Source organism: Malus domestica, chromosome 06, assembly GCF_042453785.1.
Source record: "Malus domestica chromosome 06, GDT2T_hap1".
NCBI classification, from domain to species: Eukaryota; Viridiplantae; Streptophyta; class Magnoliopsida; order Rosales; family Rosaceae; genus Malus; species Malus domestica.
This window is the reverse complement of record NC_091666.1, coordinates 26987689-27007403: the sequence shown is the minus strand read 5'-3', so window position 1 is coordinate 27007403 and position 19715 is coordinate 26987689. Positions and strand designations below refer to the sequence as shown.

Genomic DNA, 19715 nt, shown 5'->3' with positions numbered 1-19715 from the left:
ATTCCAAATTTATTTTCCTCATCCAAACATAGTAGAATAGATTATATTTATTGTTAATTTATTATAAAACATCGTCCTAGATAAATTTAGTCGTTGTAGCTTGTAATGCTATTTGTAAAAAGTAATGAATGAAAAGCTGGTACAGGGATTGGTAAGGGGGAGGCGCGAGGTGAGAGAAAGGGAGGGGGAGAAAGGCGAGGTGGGGAGAAGGGAGGCAAGGCACGAGGGTAAGGGAAGCAGAGGAGAGTGGTGGCACGGTGTATGGGAGGGGAAGAAATAGGCAACAAGGCGGCCTCGAATGAAAGGGTAGAAGGTTGCCACCGATCCTAAGTTGGAGCAAGGAGCCAGCGACTGTGGTTTTCAAATCTAGGGGTATATTGGAAGGAGGGAGTTCGAAAGAGAAGGTCAGGGAGGATAAGGTTTAACTTTTTATGTGAGTTGCATTGGATGGGTTCAATTTTTTATTTTTTTTTTGGGAAATTTTATTCGAACCCATATAATCTATCTCTACACCCAACTTAAAATGTAAATATGAATTTTTTTTTTACTCTATTGCATAATTACCATTAAGTACAAGTTGAAATTAACAATATAACTAAAATTGATCAATAAACCCACACCCAAGGGAATAACTTACTAACTTAGTATCACACAATCTTAAGATCAAACCCTAAGACTTGAGGTAAAACAAAAAGTGTACTGAAATTAATGAAATTGTGTTTTTGAGCATTGGAAGTATACTAGCGATCTCATAAGATTGAAATTAATGAAGTTGGGATGGGCCCTGCTTGTGAATTAAGACAACCTTCTTGCCCTATCCAGAAGCTATCTTGGCCATCTCGTGAGCTTGGAGAGTTTCAGTGCCAGAGTGAGGATGAACTACATCTTTGCTACTCAATTTGTAGTATACTTCCAATCCTCGAAAACATAATTTCATTGATTTCCTTATACTTCTGATAAATTTTATTGCAATACACTTTCAATCCTCAAAAGCATAGTTGAGATTCCAATAAACCATCATTTCATATTTCAAGGTCAGAAGTTGTAAAACATTGAACGAAATCCAAGATTAGTAATTGAAAAAAGTTGAGATTCTACCATTAAATTAATTCGTCAAATGTGGAGAGTGGCCCAACTTCTTGTAAGAACATGTAACCTGACTCTTACCATAAAGAAAGTTAAGGTTCCATCGTAAAACCAATTGGCACTAGCCTAACTCTTTATAAGCATATGTAATGTCTCTTAATTTTTTGTTGCAAGATTCACTCTCATTCATTTTTGAGTAAGATCCCAACCCAAATCTAATTGAAACTTCCTAGATTCTAACTGTGTGATTCGTTGATACCTCTAAGCAAGCCATTGTGAGCTGTTCAAATTCCAATCAAGGTCCGTAATTAATGCTGTAGGAGATATTTTGGGTTTTAATATTATTAAGAGCAAGTGTACCAAGCAACCTAATGTAACTTCTAGATGCCCACCACACCAACCCTAACCCCTTGATCACTCTTCCCTACACCAAACTCCATTGCCGGTATGTTCCGGTCAATATACAGTAGCCGTTCCCACAGCTCAATCTGCAGAGAAAGATCACCAGTGTTCAAAATACTTGGATAAGACTTCAAACTTTACGAGTTAGCAATAAATAAAGAAAATGGTTTCTTGGACTCTTTCTTTTTCTTAGAGAGGGGCTATTCCACTAAAAGTGTTTTGCGTATAAGCCCCCGCCAATTCCTTTTCATGCTGCAGAACTTTCGTAACAAAAACAATCAATGGCGTGGTAGCAAACAATAAATTCATAAACTAGTGAATTGAAAATACAGAAAATATAAAACCTCAGAGCTGCAGCCTACAGGAACATATAACATGTAGCCCCATTTGCTCCCTATATAAATTACAACCCCATCCGAAAGGGATTACAAAATCTGAGTTTTCCTCATAACCTCACCCCTTGATATCTTTCATTCAAGCATTGCAGGTACACGTCAATTTGTAGTTCTTATTCCCTTTTCGTGTTTCTTACTTTTAAAGCTAAGTTCTTGGTTGCATACACATATTTACAGTTCATTTTTGGACCGGACGTCTGTTCTTTCTTAAAGAGTGGACACGTTTTTCTTACTTTTCTAGATTATACAAGGGTGTTTTGAGTGATGGCGGATATCAGTGACCAAGCCTTTGAGCTTATTGTAAAGAAAGAAGAACCAACTCTGGTGCCTCCTGAATCCGAAACGGAGAAGGGCCTGTACTACCTCTCGAACCTGGACCAGAACATTGCGGTCATAGTCCGAACCATGTACTGCTTCAAGTCGGATTCAAAAGGGAACGAAGAAGCTGCGGAAGTCATAAAGAAAGCATTATCAAAAATTCTTGTTCACTATTACCCTTTTGCAGGAAAGTTAACTATCAGCACAGAAGGGAAGCTGATTATCGATTGCACAGGAGACGGTGCTATGTTTGTTGAAGCTGAAGCCAACTGCGAAATGGAAAAGATAGGTGACACAACAAAGCCTGATCCTAAGACTCTTGGGAATCTAGTTCATGATATTCCTGGTGCCAAGAACATACTTGAGATTCCTCTTTTGACAGTTCAGGTTCGAGTTTCCAAAAATTTCCATGCCTTTTTTCCCCTTTGAGAGATAATTTTGCTCATCCGCCATTGATGGTCAAGATCTCACTCAACACCGTCACATGTTAAATATGACGAGTATTGAGTAGGGCTAATGCTGCGTCTCGGTCATACTCTTTAATTTTGCAAGAATATATCCCCTCATAAAATGATGTCAAGTGCTTCAAAATAGATCAACAAGTTTAGACCTAAAATTTATGCATAATACTATTATCAACTTCACTTTTTCAAATTAAATATTGTGTAATTTTAGTGCACTAGAGTAACAAGTTGTTGTGAGCAAGTTATAAGGATAATATTAAAGAGAGCAAAACTTTTAAATCAAATTTGCAAAAGTCGTTAAGCATAAATCAGACGATGAGAAGAGACGCAGTGCCAAAGCGCCTTTGGCGGGGCATAGGTCCATATGTTTTTGTGGGGCCTCATTTTTTAAATTGAGCCTTGCTTTCTCATAAAAAACCTAATAAAGTGTATTTCCTATTAAAAAAAGAAATTGTTATTGGCATTTCAAAATTCTCATTCTACACTCCAAATTTTCTATATTTAGAAAGAAAAATACACTTATGAGGATGTATAATGAGATTTTTGGAGTGTCAATAACACTTCACTTAAAAAAAAACCCAAACTAAATAATGAAGATGTGCGTCACCTTCGGCCTGCAGTTCTGCTCCGTCACCCTCTATTTTTCTCTGCATGTTCCTTCCACAGCTCTCCCTCTCTCTCTGTCTCTCTCTCTCTCTCTCTTCTCGTCAAATCACAGCGAAATGTAGAAACTCGGAGCGAGTCTTTGAGTGAGAGATATTTTGTTTTTAAGTTAAAGAACCGTCGAGGCCTAAGTTGCCTAGGCACCGCCTAAGGCCATCTCCAACCGAAGGGTCCCAAGAGGGCCAAAGGGTCGAAAATTGCTTGAAAACAGTCTCCAACCGAGGGCTAGACCAGAGGGCTCGTGGGCCCCACGAAATCTGAAAAGGCCAAAGGGCTGGTCGCATGTAGCCAGCCCGGGGCTGGCAAAAAATTGCAACAATCCTGTCGGATATAACCGACAGGAATGCTTAAACAAAAATTTGAATCCAATGATTAGCTGATTAGCCATTGTATTCAAATTTTTTTTAATGAATTTAAACCTTTTTTTTTCCTATAAATACCTAAGCCATTCCTACACCATTTCTCACATAATTTTCACCATTTCATACTATCTCACTTCATTCTATTTTTTTTCCTATAACTCCTATTTTACAAAATTTGTTTCATATTTTTTTTAAATTCCATTTTTTTCCTATAACTTCTATTTTACAAAATTTGTTTCATATTTTTTTGAAATTCTATTTTTTTTTCCTATAACTTCCTAAGCCATTATACAACGCTAAATTAAATTAAGTAACATGAAACAACATTAAACAATATGTTTGGCCCTATGACCCTTTAGCACTCGGTTGGAGATGGAGGCAAAGATGGCCTTATACTGTTCATCAAAATATTAATTTCTTGGAGGGCCAGAGAGCTAAAACGAGCTATGTGGCCAGCCCTCGGTTGGAGATGGCCTAATAACCTTGCTGACTTATATTTTTCAGGTGACTAAATTCACATGCGGAGGGTTTGCTCTAGGGCTATGTATCAACCATTGTACGTCCGATGGTATCTCCGTAATGGAATTTATCAACTCATGGGGTGATAGCGCAAGAGGCTTGCAGCTCAAGGTTGTGCCATTTCTCGACAGAAACATACTCAAACCCAGAAACCCACCAAAGATAGAGTTTTCTCATGATGAATTCTTTCAGATCGAAGACATATCTGAAAACTACAAGCTCTATGAGGAAGAAGAACTGCTATACAGCGCCTTCTGTTTCAACCCTGAGAAGCTCGAAAAGCTGAAGAAAATGGCCATGGAAGATGGGGTTCTTGAAAACTGCACAACATTTAAAGCGCTCTCTGCCTTTGTGTGGAGAGCTAGAACTAAGGCCTTGAGAATGAGACCAGATCAAAAAACGAAGCTCCTTTTCGCCGTTGATGGGCGCTCAAAACTTGAGCCACCAGTACCAGAAGGGTTATTTGGGAATGCAATTTTGTTGACGCATGCAATGTGCAGTGCTGGGGAGTTACTGGAAAATCCGCTTTCATTTGCAGTTGGGTTAGTTGATAAGGCGGTTAAAATGGTGACGAGCAGTTACATGAGGTCGGTGGTCGATTACTTTGAAGTGACAAGAGCTAGGCCTTCTTTGGCAGCAACCCTTTTGATAACAGCTTGGTCCAAGCTAAGTTTCCACACAACTGACTTTGGCTGGGGAGAGCCTGTGTTTTCAGGGCCGGTGGGTTTGCCTGAGAAGGAAGTAAGTTTGTTTCTACCTCATGGAGAAGATAGGAAAAGCATACATGTGCTTTTGGGTTTGCCAGCTTCTGCTATGGAGATCTTTGAAGATCTGACGAGGCAGATTTAAGGGGGAAAAACTTAATTACATACACCTGGGTGTGTGGCATCTCAGACTAATAATACAATGTCATATATATTTCAATTATCCCACGTGATATTGTATTATTAGTTCCATATGCCACAATGACATTCTGGAGTGTAGTCTATCTTGATTTAAGGAGAACGAGAACCAATAATATTAAAAACCCTAATCCAAAACCAAGATTTGAAGAAAGAAATCTTGGGAATAAAAGGGTGGTAGTAGAAAGAAATTGCAAGTTTATCGTGCATATTCGCAACTTCATATCTATTTTATGTGTTTCATGTTGTCAGGCCAACATTTGAATCAGATTTTCTTTTCAATAACATCTACCATTTGCTTGTACTCATCATATCCATACCATTAATAACTAAGAAAGCTTCATTTTGTAGCAAACATTCACTTGAATTTCACCCATGATGATCATTGTTAGCACCTTCATGTAACAAGTGGGGTGTGTGAGTGTGTAGGGCATGATCCTAATACCAAGAGAAAACAATCCCAGATATTGCTATGATCAGTCATCAACATGCATTCATACGACATAAAGAATGAACTCTACCAAGATTTGAATTTTCGTTGAATATTTCTTGATAAATAAAGCTATCATTTCTCTTAAAATAAAAACTTAGGCTTCGACTCAACTGATCTGATAACTGAGATTTTGGCAAGTCGACGAAACAAGTTCTAACTAAAGGAGGCAATAATTGAATATGAACGGTTTGATCGATCGAAAGGCTAGAGCCCGGCAACAGACTCCTGCCTTATAAACCCCGTCATTATATTAGCCGCGGCGTCGATAAAGGTTGATGGGAGAGCAGAGGAGCTCCACAGTTCTTATTTCTGGGTGGAGATTTCCTTCCCTCTGTTAAAACAATATGTTTGAGAGAAGATAGTGGTCCGGTGAGTGGTGGTCAATGAATCAGAAGCCGCTCAGGACCACCAGGAAGCGGCTGACAGAAGCAAATTGAAGAGGATTCATGATTGTTGAGCAAAAATTGTACACAATATGTAAACAAATAAGTTACTCGACACAATTTCATCCTCGTTCATTTTTTCGAAGAGGGTTTTATTAATTCGAGTTCAACCCATTCTAGGCTACTCGCCTATTAACTACAACCCTTCTTTTGGAAAGGTATGCCCTTTGATTCTAATTTTGAATAAATCGTATCTTGAGGATTTGAGTGTTTGTTTGATTTTGTGACTGTACCTAGGTAGAATCCTAGATTGCCTATGTACCCTCGTTGAGGGATCAAGTCACTCGTAGTTCCTTGGTGTTTGGGTTTTGATGCCTTGTGCAGTTTCAGCTCGTGCGGACGAGGACTTGAAGCCATTGGAGCGTTTTGATGCCTTGTGCAGTTTTAGCTCATGCGGGCGAGGAGCATAGTGCCTTATGCAGTTTTAGCTCATGCGGGTGAGGAGCATTTGAAAATTTGATATGGCTTCATGCCATTTGAGACTTTTCTTCGGCTTTGTGCCATTTGAGACTTTGATACGGCTTCGTGCCCTTTGAAACTTTTCTTCGGCTTCGTGCCATTTTGGTATTTGATAGCAGGAGTGAATTTAGTTTATATAAACCAGGGATTCGTTTCGATTTCACGGTTGCGTCTAAAACTTGATATTAGACTATCTACGTATCCTTAACGGAATTAAACCGGCGTAGTTCGTTAATTATGAAATGACTTTGTGCTATTTGAAGAGGCTTTGTGCCATTTTGATTTGGATTTGGCTTTGTAGAAATTTTGTATCAATTATATGCCAATTGATACAATGGACGAATTTACTTTGGAGATCATGTCCATTGACTTCACTTGGAAAATTATACCAATTAATTGTTAATCAGTATAAACCCCCTTTGACTGGCAACTTTGCTTCATGAGGTCAACTTGCTTCGTATTGGAAAGCTTTGCTTCAGATTTTTATTCCGCAAGAGTTCTCTACCAATTTCATTAGTAGCTCCTTGGTGGTCTTGTATTTGTTGCTTGGGAGTACTGCTAAGTCTTTGTAGAATTAGCTTTGTCTTTTTGGTTTTTTGAACAGATAGACACCCTTTTTTAATTGTTGGGTCTTTCATCCTTTGAACCATGTGATTGCCTCAGTCCCTTTACTTTTGACCTGTAACTTTTTCTCCATGCTTTTGATTAATATTCCAAAGTTACAAAGCCCCTGATGCGTAAAATAAGTTAACACACAAAATTAAACCCTCTTTTTGACAATTGTAGTATAGATGTAAGTAGGGTATCGTTCTAGGCCGGGGATTAGGAGGGATTGCTAATCTATCCTAAATTAATTTAAAAATATTAAACAAGACTCAAGGATACAAAACTAGGCTAAAAACTCTAATAACTCGAAACACACTTAAAATGACTCAAAATAATGAAAACAATTAAATTAAACACTAGGAACTGAAATGGATGGAAATTAAATTAAAAGACTAACAATAAAGAAAACTAAATAAATAATATAATTTAATAATGGATGGGTGTTTGGTTTTGATGAAAAGTAAATTAAACTTAATTAAATTACAGAATTGACAAAAACATGAAATTAAGGTGAAATGATAAATGACGGACTAGCTAGAGGGTTCTTCTTCACACATGTTATACTTGCATACAAAATGATTTCCAGTTGTTCATTTAATAAATTGTGAATTTCAATACTCCAGATTAACCGTGAACAGCACTTTTTTAATCTTCAAGTTTTCCTTAAGTTATTGAATTGGACGGGAAAACGCATACAACAATTCAAAACATTCTTCAAAAGTCCCCTACGTGAAAAGCACAATAGAGATACAATCAAAGATCATTAAACTTTGTGAAAACTATAAGCATTGACGAGGCATTCGTAACTATGAAAAGCATGATACTCTTGCCAAGAATTTACTTAACGTGATTGTGACTAGCAACCTTTACTACTTGTGAAAATAAGTTCATAACGATTAGGTGAAATTCACTTATATTCTAGCATCAAATTCATGCATGTAAATTAAGCGTGCACTCTCAACCAACATACACAAATCAGTTTTTATACGAACGGATAAGTAAATTGAATTCACAACTTATAACTCACAACTGAAGGTAATCAATTCATATTACAAATATAATCATGGTTTCGAATTAACCTCTAACCAACATAAATTTAATTACACATTATTAAAAACAGAAATAAAAGAGAAGTTTGGAAAAATTAAACCGAAAGTAAAACATAAGTTGGAAAGATTTAACCGAGAGGAGAGAAGAGCTGTCTGTTTGTCCGTGCGCTGCCATTTTCTGCCCTCGGTGCTGCCAAGAGCAGCGCACCCTTCTTTCGGTTTTGCTCCAGCTGCAAGGGCAGCCTTCTGCTTCTTCTTCCCGTGTCTATCCCTCTGTCCTCTTTCTGCTCTCCCTGACCTTTTTCTTATCCCCCCTCATCAAGCTGCCAAATGGCAGCTTTCCTCTGGACTCCCTCCTCTCCGTTTCCCTCTCGCCCCCTTTCCGCGTTCCTCTCTTTTTTCTACAAAACATGAATCATGATGATGTTTCAAACATCATCATGACTTGTTATTATTATTATATATATATTTTTTTTTAATTTTATTTAAAAGCTGATCTACACAGACAGTTTTGACGAATTTATTACATAAAATTTCACTTGTTCTATTTTTATTTTCTTTGCATAACAAATCCTATAAACACAAAAATAACGTAAATAGCTCAAAAATATAAGGAACTAACTAAGAAAAGACGAGTGAATTCGAAGTAAAAATATATATAAATATCATCCGATCAGCCCCATAATTTAGGTAAGGAGCCGTGGCTTGGCTTTCTTTTTTGCTCTCCACGTGAGCAACCTTAGACTTTATTCACTTTCTTTTCTTTGAAGACTTTGAACTTCACAAGTTTAAGTAGGACTCCCCATGCAACTAAGAAAAGAAGACCACCTTCACATTACTTTTGATTTGACATAAGCAACTTTTGTATTTTATTTTATTTCTTTTGGCTGGAGCTCCTCTTCCTTTTGAGTTTTAAACTCATTTTTTTTCTTTTGCACATATTTAAGGTTTTGTACCCAACTTCTTTCTTCTTCTACTTGAAGACTTCGAATTTTCTAAGTCCAAATAGGGCTTTCAAGTGGTGATGTTTGGAGAGGAAAACCATATTTTCCCTTTTCATTTATTTTGAATTTGCATGGAAGACAACTAACCATTTTTTTTTTCTAAGTGAACACATGCATGACTTAGAAGACAAGTTTCTTTCTCTTCTTCTCTACTGCAGCTTTCCTTTGCAGACTTTGCAATCTCCATTTTTTCCTTATCTTTTGAATCTCTGACACAAAAGACTTTGAGTGGAACTCTTGAACAATACATTCTCTTCTTTTCCCTTTTGTCTTGTAGCATCTGTCAATTTTACTTACTTTTCCTTTGCAAACCATCTTTTCCATTTTTTTCTTATCTTTCGAATTCTTAGCTCAAAAGACTGTGGTGGAACTCTTGAACAATACGTTCTCTTTCTTTTCCCTTTTGTCTTGCAGCATCTGTCAATTTTTACCCACTTTTCCTTTGCAAACCATCTTTTCCTTTGCAAAACTTCTAGATGCCTGAGCAGCCCTTTGTGTTTTTTCCTCCGTTAGTGAACTGAGAGCAATCTTCATTCCCGTTGGTGCTTGAAGTTGGCGTCGTTCTGGCACCCTTTTTAACGTAGGAAGACTTTGGCTGATTTCATCGCCGCTGGTCCATGCCTCTTGTTGCTTTTCCATATTCATGCTTGTTGCTGCCGTGACATCTTCAACTTTGAGAAGACAAAACATGACGTCGGGACTCTTACGGAGCTTTCAGGTTTGATTGGAACTTCACGGGGTGGTTTAAACCACCCTGAAGAAATTCATGGGACTAACTGTAGTGGCATAAACTCCTTTTTTTTTTCTTCTTAGCGTGGACGAACTTGCTAGGCAGAGATCACGGCATGGCCGCTGCTAGTGTGTCCATCTTTGCGCTGTTGGCGAGCCTCGGAACCATCGTTGGGTGCGCTGGGTTGACGACGAAAGAACCGGTTTCGAAACCTCTTTGGGCACCCAAGCAATTGTTTTTTTTTTTTTTTAGTTGCAGATCTCCAGAGGCCTACGACTTTATACTCTGGTTCGGAACCGCCGGAGAAGAATAAACTGGTAGTCAGCGACTCGGCGCTGCTCGGCCGAGAGAGAGAGAGTTCAGGTGTCACGGGGAACTTGAAGTGAGGGTGATGACTGGGTTTTTTTTCAAAGCAACGCCCTTATAAAAAGGAGTGGATTGCTTTACCTGTTGTCGGTAAGATTGAGGGGGAAGGAGAAGAGATTATGTTCTTCTTTTATCTTTTGGCTGCCATGGGGAAATTTGCCCATCCATCTTTCTGGCTTCGGTGAAAGAGGAAAAGCCAAGCTCCTCTTTCATTCATCCTGCAAAAAGCTCCACCCAATACACAAAACCAAGAACAAATTAAAGATAAAGATTGATACCTTTGGGTATTTTGATGTTCTTGTTGTGTGCACACTTTGATGTTCTTTGCCGTGTGTACACCTTCCTCCTTTCTTGCTTTTTTTTGTTTTATGCTATTGTGTACTTTTCCCCTTACTTTCTTGCTTTGTTCTTCTTTATCGTCCGTTCTTCACCGTCGTCTCTCAATTTCTACAGAGTCTCTCTTCTTCATTTTCTGTTCCTCTCTTCTCCTTTTATAGACTTAGGGTGACGGGAAGAGTAGGGTGAGAAAGTAGATAGTTTTTCACCAACTTCTTTTGCACGTCCAGGGAAATGGAGAAACTGTTTCTCATTATAAAATTAAAATTTATTTTTATTTTTACAATGAATGGTGTAGATTTCTTAAAAATAATCTGTACCATTGATTTGTTTGCTACTCACGTTCCCACTTTCCTTGAATTAAGGAATAGCCTCCTTTTTTTTTTTTTTAACCTCAACAATGATCTCGAGATTGTGACTGAGAAATGGAAGATTCTTGATGGAAATTCTGAAAAAAAGAGCCTCAAATTATCATTACTGTCAGGCAATTGGATCAGTACAGCTGCCAGATTAGTCTCCCAAAACCCCACAGGGTGTCTGATTTATTCGAAAATCGCCGAAACTCTGAAAATTGTGTAAGGGTCAGAGGGATTTTATGGTGTGGGATGACCAAGCAAGGTGAGGACTTGGTACCAGAGGAGGACATGATACATGAGGAAAATCAAGATACCGCAGCCGAATTCGTGACACGGTTTCTTATGATGTCTGATAAAAGGCTGGCATTGGACAAGATTGTCCATTTCACGAGGGATTTTGCTCTGCCAGTTGATTTCAGGACCAAATGGTTGCACAAATATCCCCAACATTTCAAGGTGGTTAAAGATAATGAGGCAGTTGAGCATTTGGAATCCTGCGTGGGCGATAACCGAGCTGGAGAAAAAGACAATGGGGATCACTGAGGCCAGTGATGATCATGTCCCGGGCTTGCTTTCGCTCTCTTCTCCGTTGAAGTTCCCCCCGAATTACAAAAAGGCAAACACGTATAAAGGAGCAATTGATCATTTTCAAAAAGGTCTTACTTATCTCCATATCTACGATGCACGGACACGAATACAAAAATACGACACGAGGATACGATAAATTTCTAAAAACAAGGACACGATATGTTTGGGATACGGTAATTAAAAATATAAATAAATAAATAAATATATCTAAAACATTATAAAATAATCATTCAAATTTACACAAAATACAATAATATATTATAATATACAGAAAAGCAACTTCATCAGATTTGAATGGATTATGGGGGAGTGGAATGGGTATTATAATATATTATTGTGGGTAGTGGTATGTATATAATATTAGTTTCAAGAAAAGCAAAAGACTTTTTATAATCAAATTAAATTTTACTTTCAGTTTCAGACTTTCTTTCAGAGATGAGTTTCACTGTTTTAGAGATGGGTCTTGTGATGTCCTCGGGGAATCAGAGATGGGTTTTAGTTTCAGTTTCAGAGATGGGTTTCGATTTCACAGTTTCAATATTAACAAAGTGAAAACGAAAGCTCACCAGTCACCACTCACCAGGAATTGCAGACAGAGACGAAGGAGACGACAGAGTAGTTGTAGGCGGAGAAGATGGAGACGACAGCGCAGTTGCAGATGGCGACGACGGAACGGTTGCAGATGACGGTCTGATTCGTGAAAGTCTCCCAACCCAAGCAGAGTGATTTCTGAGGTTCTAGATGTAAATCCGAATTTTTTTTTCTTCTGATTATCCTCCGATTTTAGAGTGATTTCAGTTAGCTAACTTCGATCAATCACGATTCTGTGCGGATTTATTGTGATTATTTTTTATTTTTCTTCTGATTATCCTCCTATTTTAGTTTCGAACGTATCCGAAAAGTAGGATACTTGTATCTGGACAATACGATACGCGCATCTTCTCAGTCCTAAACGTATCCCTTCACTCTGATACGTATCGGATGCGTATCCACGAGTATCCTCCGCATATCCGTATCCTCAGAGTGTCCGATACGGGATACGGGGCTTTTTCTCGTGTCCATGCATCGTAGCTCCATATGCAGATGCCAGGGGACTCAAAGCTGGCTCTAAAGAATTTGACAAGAGGGCAGTTGCTATCATGCAATAGCTGCTTAGCTTTACTATTGAGAAGAGATTGGTGACTGATCACCTGACTCATTTTCAACGCGAACTTGAAATGCCCCAGAAGCTTATGAGGCTTCTGCTGAAGCAGTTTGGCATCTTCTATGTTTCGGAGAGGGGAAGAGGTTTAGCGTGTTCTTGAAGGAAGCTTACAAGGGTTCGGAGCTGATTGAGAAATGCCCCTTGGTGGTTTGGAAGGAAAAAGTCCAAAGCCTTATCGGTTACTGGGGAAAGAAGAAGATTGAAGCTTTTAGTGACATGGCAGACAATGGTTTATGTGAGAGCGATTTGGAAAGTGAGGACACCATCGAGTTGCAGCTTGAGCAAGAGGAGAAAGTGGATGACTTGGAGGATGATTCACTTGCAGATGATTCTGAAATGGAGAGTGAAGAGATCTGCAATGCCTATTGTTAAGCAATATGCAGAAGGAGAAACAGAGAGATCACAGAGGAAAAAGAATAAGGAATCAGAGAGAATTTAGAGAGGAAGAAAGAAAGAATTGCACTGATATTTCCTTGATTAATTCGATGGTTACAATGGTATGCTTACTATATAGATGAGTGCTAGCCTAACCACCTTAACCGACTCACTCCCTTACCAACAATCCTAACTAATTATTCTAACAATCACATTCCTAACTGCCTTATATACTCTAACATCCCCCCGCAAACTCATGGTGGTTCAAGCATGAGATTGTTACAATTGGAGAGTATAGGATCTGGTCACTGCTGCACGCATACCCTGCAAAAAGAAACCTCCTAGCATCTGGAGCTCGTATGTTACCATTATACCGTCTTGTTGTCAGCATCAAAATGATATTTATGCGAACAAATGGTATGTGATATGCTAATGTGTGAACTTTCTGCACCGACAGAACTAGGTAGCTGCTCCTCGGTTGCAAAGGATATTAAATGACTCAAACCTAACAGTGCATAGTGATCTTTTTCTTTACCTTCGCCACCAGATTTCTTCTTACCTTGGCTGCTGGACAAATCAAATGATGATACAGAAGTTTGTTCCTTGTTATTAACCACCTTCTCATCTTCAACTGCTGTCTTTTCCTCCACATACCTTGTTTGGGACAAACTGTGATAGTTCATCAAATCCAACTGTTGTTCTTGTTCTTGGTCCAGTTCTTGTTCTTGTTCCTTGAAGCTTCTTTCTGAGAAGTTTTTGTAATAATTAGGTAACACATGATTGCCAATAGATGGACTCTGAGAATCACTTTCACCAAATGCAACCATGCCTTAGGCTTGGAAGGCAGATTGTGAAGAAGTTTTTACACTTAGACCTTCCCTTGCATCCGTCAGAAAATTTGTTGCATTGGAATTTCCAAGTGGCGATAACTTGTGAGTTGATGGAGAATTCAGTTCACCATCCTTGTTATGACCATAAATTGACTGCTGTCCTGCCATAGCAGTTATCTGTTGTGCATCCAGATCCCTCATACTTGGATCAGCCTCTTCATTCTTCGTACCCTACACTTGGTGCAGCCGGGAGTGGTCATGACGAAATCCATGTGAATGTTTTAAAGCATGGCCAAGAAATCCAAGATTTCGTGCAGAGGGAGCCAGGCCATTGCTGTCACTATGATGTATTCCACCAAGATCCCCTGTCTGTGAAGCATCAAACGTCCTTTCTTCCTCCTGCTTCTCTTGTGCAGAAATGAACGCAAAATCTGGATTCCAATCAGCAGAACAATCCACAATGGTTTCCTCAGCAAGCAATTGTGCACGAAAGTCCTTGAGTGAAATGATATTCTCACGCCCTCTGAGTACACATTTAAATGTGTTGTATTTTGGAGGGAGTCCATTCAGCGCAAATACCACAAAGTCTTCATCAGGAAATGTAACACCAAAAATAGAAAGTCCATCCCTTGCTTCTTTAAGCCGTCGAAGATATTGGGAAACAAAATCGGATCATTTCTTCATGTTGTACATAACAGTCTTTAACTTGATGATACTAGTTCTTGTGACTGGTAAGAAAAATTCGTCTTGAAGACGAACCCACATCTCTTGAGAACTCTTACTACCAATCACACAAGAAATTGCAGATGAAGAAAGGGTTGCAGTAAGTAACAACATCAAAGCATGATCATGCATTTTCCACACTTTAAATTCATCTAATTCTGGTTTGGCAGATGATTCAGATGTGATTACAGAAGGTGTAGATGTTGCCACATTCTGAGGAGGACAAGGATTCGATCTATCAATGAATCCCATAATGCCATGACCTTGTAGCATCATCTTCATCAGAAAATGCCACTGCAAGTAGTTAAGCTCATCTAATTTTACACAAGTAGAGGAAGAAACTGACGGAATCAACGATACAATTGGGGAGTGCAAAAGTTGCAATTGTGCAGCGGTAACCATAACCTTTGTTGTAGAAATGAACAACCCAGATAGAGATTTAGAAGAGAAACCCCAAATTTGTTGCTGACAAATCAAACTGGTTGATCAGTTTTCTTTGAGAACAAAGAGCAAACACCTTGTGTGCACAACTTTGTTGAATGTAGAATGCAGAAATGGGCAATCAGAGATGCCCAGAAAAACAGAGAAGACATACCCAATATTTTCTGGTCAATATCTTCCAGTGATCGGAGATTGAACGATCTTTAACTGATCAGTAGTCACCATTGTTGATGTTGTATAGAATTCTATCACTGAGACAATCTATCGAACAGTTGGTATGCAGAAACGAAGAACAATTTCTTGAAGATTCATGGAGATCGGAAGAAGCCAATTGTTTTGTTTATCACACAACAGATTGCAAACTAGAAGGTAAAGAAGAGAAAGAAATGCTTTGATTGAGGTGCGGAAGCGCCAGGTCTATGCGAGGCGATGATACCATGTTAAGCAATATGCAGAAGGAGAAACAGAGAGATCACAGAGGAAAAAGAAGAAGGAATCAGAGAGAATTTAGAGAGGAAGAAAGAAAGAATTGCACTGATATTTCCTTGATTAATTCGATGGTTACAATGGTATGCTTACTATATAGATGAGTGCTAGGCTAACCACCTTAACCGACTCACTCCCTTACCAACAATCCTAACTAATTATTCTAACAATCACATTCCTAACTGCCTTATATACTCTAACACCTATGACTATGAGGATACTAAACGTCAAGGCCTACAAGGGGCAGATGCCCCCACTATCAGATTTGTGAGAATTTGGTACAACAGTAAATGATTAACCTGTAATTGAATTAGCAATTTCACAATTTTTTTTGGTTTTATCTTACTTGTATTGGTTTGAACTTGCCCCTGCTAAATTGTACGATGAAAAATAAAAATTAGCAAACTTGGGCCTGACTACAAATCATTGTAGCTAGATTTCATGTCATGTTTTTAGATTGGAATCAGTTGCTGGATGGTTACAAGAGATTTTTCAGTGTGACCCGGTTGCTGGATGGTTACAAATAATAAAATACGTGTGCTAAAAATTTAATAAATTAAAAATTAAAAATTTTCACCACTTTTATTAAAACATGTGATGTACCACTTGTGTTCCCGTCACAACTAAAAATTTCTCACGGTTACAAGGACATCGCCAGTCAAGTTTCTCGAGCGCAAATGCCGAGACCACGCACAAGGGCTTTCACAGCCTGGATGTTTATTGGCTAAAATTTCTTGGCCGCAATTTTCACATGCCAATCACCACGTACCTTGTAGAAAAAAAAAAAAAACAAAGAATAGGAACAGCTCTACGACAAGAGGTTTTTCAGTGTGTTTTACAATTCATTCATGTTATGATGTATTTGCAAAGTCAAGAATTGTCGTGGGGAGATGCGAAGTTTAAAAGAGTAAAAGGTGTCAAAACAATTTAGACAATTAAATTCTTTTGGTTTTTTTAGCCAAAATGATCATTGATATTTGTATTACTCTTCACTTTGTTCCCTAAGATTTAAAATCAATAAAATTGGTCTCTAAAATTGTCCATCATCATTTATTTTGGTCATTCTGTAAAAAGTTATGTTAAATAAAGATCAAAATAACAAAAATATCCTCAATTTAATAAACAGGAGGTCAAAATGATTTGACAAAAATTGAAGATATTTTTATCATTTTATCCGTATTTAATGGAGATTTTTCATAGAACGACCAAAATGATTGATGATAGACAAACTCAGGAACCAATTCTATCGATTTCAAATCTCTGGGATCAAAGTGAGGAGTTATGCAAATCTCAAGAACTATTTTGGCTAAAAAGCCAATCCTTTTAGATAGTAGAAAATATTAACTTCGTTTATTATTTATCAATACAAACAAGTTATAATCGTTGTTGGTTATGTTTGATGTCATGTGAAAACATCATACAACAGGCTAATTATCAACCAAGTGACTTCACTTTGCTACGAACTATCCGAAATATTCAAAGGAGAATTTGGACTAACCAGAATACTCGAAGGCCTAACCGTACTATTTAAAGGAGGATCTAAGCACCGTTTTTTATAGTATCGTTCTATTACGTAATAAGGTCCTAGAGTCTACTATGAATAACAACTAATTAAATAATAATTTAATTAATCAATAATCATATCATATCCAAGGTTTTAATTGATGTTAACGTAAATATCAATAGCTCAATTTACAGATATATGGACGGATAGTTTTAAAGATATTTTATATGTAAAGTAATATTTGGTATAAAAATTAAGTATTTTATATCTATTTAATTGTTGTGGCCTATATTTAATAGAGAGGTGCAACAAAGGGAAAAAGAGAAAGTCGAGAATAGGCTTGAGGAATTGTTTGTTAATTCCCCAGTTATTGTGCCTTTATTTATAGTAATTAGGAGGAGAGAAACTTGCTCTCCAAGGATTCCTACTTTATCTCTACTTAGGATTTACACTATCACACATTGATAAGAACATATGTCACAATACTCCCCCTTGAGTGTGCAAATACTCAAGTAGATGGAGCATCAGATCTTCAAGCAAATGTAGAAGCAGTTGATGAAGTCGTCTCGTCTAGTCGGCACAAGTAGCTAATGTGAGTTTCAAAACTAGTGGAAGAATGCATAGGTGGTAAAACTCACAAAACGTCGCTATGACAAAACCCAAGGTGGGACAAAAGCTCATAAGCTAAGGAGAAAAGTGAGAAGTTGCATTAAGTCAAAACTATACGTATTCTGGATGCAAGTAGAAGAGCTCACACGGGTATGATCAGCCCAGGATGGGTGCCTTGTTAAAACCTAGTTAGTAGCAAAAACCAAGTGGGAAAAATGCTTCTAATCGTAGGGAAAAAGAGTACATTAAGGTCAATGAGTATACTTCTGGATACTCCCCCTGAGTTTGACAAAACTTCCAAATGAAACTACAAGCATCGCAAATGAGAAAGTTACGCATACCAATTCCTTGGACAAACTTTTGGAAAGGTGGACTTCTGTAGTGATGTCGTGTAGAGGTCGGCAAGGTTGTAAGGGATCTAACTGCTTTACTTCAATTTTCTGATGCTCATGTTGATGTAGACACAATATGTTTGGTGTTGACTTGTTGGATGTATCATGATTTGGTCGATACATACGGCGTTGTCTTCATGGATCGTCGTTGGGACTCAACGATGGATGAAAATCGCAGGGATTTTGAATAAGTTCAACAAGAGTTCTCGACTATATCTCTCACGTGATGAGACAAAGTGAGTCTTGGAATGATTCAAAGGTTTCCCAACAAAAGGTCTATCTAGTTGACTTCCAAGATATTGGTGTGTTCCTTAATGGTAAAGACATAACCATTCGGAAACGTACCTTGTGCAGTCAGATAGATGGTCTAATTCAGCAAATCCCACAAGGTAGGCATCATTTCGAAGATCAAGGGGGTGTGATATATTCTGAGATGCATAGGGATAGATAAGCCCAAATTTGTAGAAACGGAAAAACGTCTTTAACACCAAGTTTGGTGGTGGTGTGTTAGGCGTAGTGCTGCTTTATGCCAAAAGATTATCAGCACATAAGATGTTCGATTCTAATGCATTTAAGCTAAGTACAACAAACGCCAATGGTACTTAGATATGGCTGCCTCACGTTCCAATATGGAACCTTATACTCCATACCCTCCGTAAAGGTCTCATTTGCATCTAGCATACAGACAATCAGGGTATACTCAGATATAACACCTTCTGGGTCTAGTTCGAGTGGTGGACCAGAATACCATTAGAACTAGCTCGAAACTTCAGGTTAAGGTAATGTCAAGTTTTCCTAAGATCATTAATCTTAAAGTCCGACATGCGACTTAATTTTCTCAACTCTAGCAATTTCGGATTTTGTACACGCAAGGGCATATATTCCTAACTGATCAAATACTCACTTAGACGGGTATACCACATTCGCCCGGATACTTCTGCATCCGCAAAGTGAAGGCCTCTTAAAGAACCGAGAGTCTGTTCTTGTGGTGTAGAACTATTTGAATCAGTACATGTAAGTCATTTGGAAACTCCATGTAGGTTCGTATTAAGATCCCAAAGATACTATAACCACGTTTATAATGCTGCAATCAATCACCTAGTGTCTGAGAGAAACCTTGCGCCATAAGGCATCATATTGCACTATTTCATTCATCTCATTCATCATCAATTGATTCTTCTAGTTGACCAATCAAATCTAAATCGACACTAATCAACAGAACACTGTTCGTTATCGTTGCTTTTCATTTACGTCGGTAGTTACCATATAAATGAAACATCATCTATGATAATCTCATTCCAATTCCGTATCTCATCCAAACTAGTATACTGGCCCAGGAACTTCAGGTCTCGGGAGTAATCCGGATTTAATCTCATAAGATGAAAAGGTTTGAGACAACAATCGAGGGGCGAATTTGTTCATGCCATATTCCTCTATTTTTTGGGAAGTGAATCCTCGAATCGAGTGATCTATCAAGCTTCTGGCGTATAACAGATTGATTGGCTAGCCACCACTGTACGAGGGTCGGCCTCGATAGTGACATTCCTACTTTCGGGACGAATGTCCTTTGTACATTTGGTACACATCTTTGCAGGTACATTTGCAGCTGG

The 19715-nt window shown here is 38.2% G+C and overlaps 2 protein-coding genes across 3 annotated transcripts; both read left to right on the top strand.

Moving 5' to 3' along the window:
• Positions 1 to 1835: 1835 nt before the first annotated feature.
• Positions 1836 to 5415, top strand: LOC103437513 (omega-hydroxypalmitate O-feruloyl transferase-like). 2 transcript variants are annotated; one of them, XM_008375990.4, is made up of 3 exons: positions 1836 to 1975; positions 2125 to 2588; positions 4195 to 5415. In XM_008375990.4, the coding sequence occupies exons 2-3, from the start codon at positions 2148 to 2150 to the stop codon at positions 5056 to 5058; spliced, it is 1305 nt and encodes a 434-aa protein (XP_008374212.1). In that variant the 5' UTR covers positions 1836 to 1975; positions 2125 to 2147; the 3' UTR covers positions 5059 to 5415. The 2 variants fall into 2 exon arrangements, with proteins under 2 accessions (XP_008374212.1, XP_017188163.1); XM_017332674.3 differs by having other exon boundaries at positions 1852 to 1975; positions 2097 to 2588.
• A 4595-nt stretch (positions 5416 to 10010) lies between these two features.
• Positions 10011 to 11677, top strand: LOC103437585 (protein WHAT'S THIS FACTOR 1 homolog, chloroplastic). Its single transcript, XM_070823260.1, is given in 3 exon segments — positions 10011 to 10097; positions 11059 to 11426; positions 11428 to 11677. Coding segments are annotated over 3 exon segments (705 nt in total).
• Positions 11678 to 19715: the final 8038 nt, after the last annotated feature.

Excerpts from the sequence above, each read along its gene's own strand:
- LOC103437513 (XM_008375990.4), top strand. The coding sequence starts at position 2,148 with ATGGCGGATATCAGTGACCAAGCCTTTGAGCTTATTGTAAAGAAAGAA. Across the intron at positions 2,589-4,194 it reads TTCCTCTTTTGACAGTTCAG|GTGACTAAATTCACATGCGG; the intron begins GTTCGAGTTTCC and ends TATATTTTTCAG.